Source organism: Metarhizium robertsii (assembly GCF_000187425.2).
Source record: "Metarhizium robertsii ARSEF 23 chromosome Unknown MAA_Scf_50, whole genome shotgun sequence".
NCBI lineage: Eukaryota > Fungi > Ascomycota > Sordariomycetes > Hypocreales > Clavicipitaceae > Metarhizium > Metarhizium robertsii.
The window spans coordinates 8,333-13,265 of record NW_011942194.1 but is presented as its reverse complement, the minus strand read 5'-3'; the positions used below and the strand labels follow the sequence as shown (position 1 = coordinate 13,265).

General features: G+C 46.7%; 1 protein-coding gene across 1 annotated transcript; it reads right to left on the bottom strand.

Moving 5' to 3' along the window:
- Positions 1-632: 632 nt before the first annotated feature.
- On the bottom strand, positions 633-3,595 carry MAA_10501 (uncharacterized protein; the record flags this gene model as incomplete). Its single annotated transcript, XM_007828499.2, has 8 exons — positions 633-649; positions 726-2,212; positions 2,275-2,497; positions 2,552-2,729; positions 2,792-3,082; positions 3,130-3,189; positions 3,238-3,496; positions 3,534-3,595. 8 exons carry the CDS (start codon positions 3,593-3,595, stop codon positions 633-635), a joined length of 2,577 nt encoding a protein of 858 aa, XP_007826690.2.
- Positions 3,596-4,933: the final 1,338 nt, after the last annotated feature.

Here is a 4,933-nt window from a genome sequence, read left to right as displayed (position 1 = left end):
TTGACCTATTGTACGAACGAACAAACAATGTGCATATTTACTGGCCACGTGTAGTGCAGTCACTGGAGGTTCCGTGTTTTGCAACATGGTGAGTTGTCCCTACCAAGCCCAGATTAATTCCAACACGGGTAGTGCGGTGGCTGTCGCGGAGGGTTTTCTCCCTGAAGACAAGCTGTCTGGGCTGTCTCCGACTCCTTCGAAGGGGTTTTCCCTGCCGCCACTTCTGCACCATTTCCATTGCTTGGTTACTGGAGGATGGACTGCGGCAACAGCTTTGGCGAGGACGGGAGAGAATTCTGACCCGATAAAACCAAGGGTTGACCATTTTGGCTGTTGCCATGCCCAAAATTGCTGACGGGTAAGGCACCGAACGAGAGCGCCAACTCAGGCCACAGCAAACCATGCGTGCTGCAAACTGGTTCTGTAGCATCTGTTTAAATACCAGAAAACTTCCTTTCGTCCGAGCAATATAATTGCTTTTTCCGGTTATCCTCAAGCCTAATAGCCGACGTTATGACAACCAGCACTTACACCAAGTTTGCCTGTTCTATCAACAGAGGCATACTTATCCGACAGTATTTTAGCGAACATCTTCGATTTCATAGTTAGAGAACAAAACTTCCTAGCACACCTCAACGGTAGGCAAATCCTGCAGTCAATATTAGTCAAGTATTCGTTCTCTTGTTGCCGGATGTTCCTTGAAGGGGATACTAACGGGGTCTCACCTGATCTGCCTTTAAGAATTGCAAGGTTGGTCAACGCGTCACGAGTGTCAGGGTGCTCGTGGCCAAGCGTTCTCTGCCTCGCCTCAAACACCTTCTCTTCCAGCTCCATGGCTTCTTGCCTGCGTCCCAGGCCTCCATAGCTAATTGCAAGGTTGGTCATCGCGTCAAGAGTGTCAGGGTGCTCGTGGCCAAGCGTTCTCTGCCTTGCCTCAAACACCTTCTCTTCCAGCTCCATGGCTTCTTTCCTGCGTCCCAGGTCTTTATAGATGATTGCAAGGTTGGCCATCGCCGTAAGAGTGTCAGGGTGCTCGTGGCCAAGCGTTCTTTGGCTTGCTTCAAATATCTTCTCCCGTAGTTCGAACGCGCTCAGGAGACGACCATTCTCTTCGAATACTTTTGCAAACCTTATCCCCATGTAAATCCGACCCGGCCCAGAGAATGCACTTATAAACGGCCTGTCCTTGCATAAAGAGACGCATGAGTCAATGTGAGGTACCAACGACCGTCGGAACTGATAGTCTGACACCTGATATCCATCAGTTATGGCAGCAGCTACAATTGAACTTGCCGCAGTCCAGTACTGCCTCTGCATTGAATCCGAGAGGCAGTCTCTAGCCCACACATGTACCAGCGGATGCATTGATATACGACGCCCCATTTCTTCAATCTTTATGAGCGAAAAGGATGCTAGGAGAGACGCTGCTTCTCGAAACACCATGGGATCCCATTGCGGTTGGTCTTTCGGTGAGCCTGTGCAATGTAGGTCGGTTATGTTGTTAGACTCCACTATTCCATTGTGAATATTTTTATGCGCCAGTTCAAAGATATCTTCGCGGATCCCCTCGTAATGCAAAAAGGAGAATATTCCTATTAGCTCAATGGCATGACTGGAGCATTTCTCTGGCTGCTTCTTGATCGCTTCAATGGAGATCTCCCACGTTGTGTAAACTGTGTGTTGGTATTCAGACTGTCCTTGGACTGAGCGATAACTTAGCAACTTTTCTCGATGGCGAGAATAGATGTCGCAGTACTCGTCAATGCGGCAGAGACCCTTTCGCACGTATGCGCAGGCTTGGACGATTGCGAGCGCAAGCCACCCCAGAATCTTCGCCACAGGCGCTGCTGCTTCCCGCGAGGCTCTATCATCAGTATCTTCCACTCCAGCTGCCCTCAAGAGGAGTGTAATGGCCTCCTCTACATCCATTCCGCCATACTCGCAGGAGCCTACCGTTGCGTGGATTTTGCACTCAGGATTGCGTGTAGTGACCAGTATGGTGCCTCTGTTGCCGGCCGGGAAAAATTCAGACACATCCATAGATGGATCATCGGCATTGTCCAGAATAAGAAGCCAAGGCTGCAAGCTATTCGAGAGCCATTGCTTTACCGCCCCGGTATCCTCACCAAGTCCCAATATTCGGGCAACTTCTAGTAACCCTTGATGAGCTGTGTCCCGGCTGCTTGCATCAATCCAAAAGATTCCCCAGAACCTATCAGCTTTTAACAGTTTTGTTCACGGCACGCGACAAGGACCCGGAATTTAGCAACGTACCTCTCTCGATATTCTTGAGCGAACTTCAGGCAAGTTTGAGTCTTGCCTGATCCTCCAAGCCCATATAAAATGAAACGCTTCTGCATTGTCGACCCGTTTGCTGTAGTTGGAGGCAAGCAACTGTCATGAAGGTCATCAAGAACATTATCACGCCCTGTGTATATTCCAGTTGGGTCATATGGTACACAGTAGTGTCTGTTTGAAGACATGATCCTGTCAGCATCTAATAGGATGTAAGCAAAATCCATTTGACGGGCTTATAGTTCTCTCTACGTACGGGAACTATCAGGGAGGCTAGTGTTTTCTTCCTTAATCAGCCTCCGTATCCTCTTAAACAGTTTCTTATACACCTCGTCATCGCGGTCTGTGAATTTACACATATCCAAGTGGTTTAAGTTCACTGGTATCTGCTCTTCTCCGTCGATTTCCAACAGCGCCGAATGTTTTTCTACAACCTAACACAACAGGAGGTAAGATACGGTACACCTAAGGAAGAGAGTGTTGTGCAGAAGCTTACCAAGGTTGACAACTTCCCTACAGGCTTAGTCTCATAGAAACTAAAGACCTCATACCTTGGGAGTTGGAAGCGAAAATCCGTGGTGAGTCGCATTAATTCACTGCTGTTCGTTTGCAATGCGTTGAGGAGACGGGGTGGAGGTCGATTCATAACTGTAGCTGCAAGAGTAGCCAGAAGCTTTCCGTATGCCGCTTTCTCACTCCCCCGATGAGGAGTGCCGAGAAATATTATCCCAATGGTAGACTTGCTGATGCTGCTGTACCTCTGCTCGATTCGTGCTTGAAACAGCGCCTAAATCTTTGTATTAGATCGCTCCCTCTTATTTTGGCCATACTGACCTGTTTTATCACGATTCCACCCAGCGAATGACCCACAAATACAATGGGTCTTAGCATTTCCTATAAATGTTAGCAGTCCATGAGTGCAAAGTACGTACGTCCACTCACATCCTTTTCCTCACGCTCATCAACCAAACTGCTGAGCAAGCTCTTGGCATGATCTATGATGTCCGATGTTGAATTGCTAAACGCTGCGTCAGCATTGTATCCAAAAGTCATCACCCGCGCGTTCGGCACGTCGCGCGGTAGGAAGTCCTTCAGCCAAAACGCATGCGTCTTATCATTCGTCCAGGTGTTTTTCGGGTCTCCATTAAGGCCGTGTACGGCGACAACGCTGCTAGGCGTCAGCATGCAGGCGTGTCTTTGTCTGCATAGAAGCAATCATAGGATACGTGGCCGCATACTCCACCTTCACCACTTCAGCCTGCCCTGCTCCATTGCAGGGATAAAGGACCTGCAATCCCATGATCACGGCCACTGAATTGACTAGGATCTCGAGTATCGTTTCCTTCTCTTTCGCAATCCAGTCATCTAGTGGGGGCGGCGCTTCTTTAGTGTTATATAGCTGGCTGCTGCAGCACCCACACCGAGGCTGAGCAGCCATGTGAGCCTTTGGGGTGGACCAAACGTAGACTCTCACGGGTTGCTAGGCGTAGTTTTTCCACTTGTTTTTTTGGCTCTTTCTAACTCCACAGTCACAAAGTTCGGTGGCAGGTTGCTTTGATATCCCCCTATCCATGGTGGCTGGCAAACGCGGGGAGAGATACTACTGTCACGTTATTGGGGAGGTAATTTTAGAATGTTGGGTGTGAGTGTATTGTTTGTTTTCGATTTCCATCTGCCCTGCCACCAAAAATACCCAAGTTACTTTCGGGTTGTATCCGATAAGCATATCATTTTAAGCGTGACCTCCGTGACGTGTTAGATAGGCGGGATGTGCAGCTAAAGCGGCGCACATTCATACTGTGGAATGTGGCTGCCAGGACGAAGGGTAGCAAAAGACCCCCGCCCACAGGGAGTTGAGGAAGGAAAAAAAAAAGATTATCAGAGTCATTAAATAGTTTCCGGCTGAATAACTCAATAATTTATCAACTACCCCTGTCGTGAGCCAATTGAGGCATCGTGTATCTAACACCTTCAAAAGGTCACACGTGAAGCCCGTGAGGGTGTGCGAGTACAACTGTTATTGAACGTCACAGCGGAACACAGATGAAAGGAGTGCGTTGATTCTCTAAGCAAGAAATACCGCCAAGGCACGCTATTTATGGAAGGCGCAGGCTGGACCCTGCACGTGATGCTGTTTCATGTTCAACACGATCAGGGTAGGCCTGATATGCGACACACCCCCTAGCGTTAAGTGATTAAGTTAACGCTGCTTAAAGATATTAGCGTATTACACGGTTACACCTACCTGTAAGTCTATTACTATCCTATATTATAGTCTTCTCTTTAAAATTCACCTCCCTTTTAATATTTATTAGATTTAGTATTAAATAAAAGTATTTAAACTTTGATTTTAATAAGGCTTTTATTAATTTATCTGCTAGTATTTAGTTAGTTTATAAGTATTCTACCAGAAACCTACCCTTCTTAAATTCTTACTTTAACTATATATTCTAAATATTAACGTGTTATAGCTTTATTATAACTCTTTGGTTTTCCTTAACTATAAGTTAAATTAATTAAAAATTATTATAGTATATCTTAAGAGGTTTAAGATTAAGAGAAATATTCCTGAGCAGTTAGTTTAGGGCATAACTTTTCTTGGCTGTTCTTTCTAGGCTTAAAATTTCTGCCTTAATTA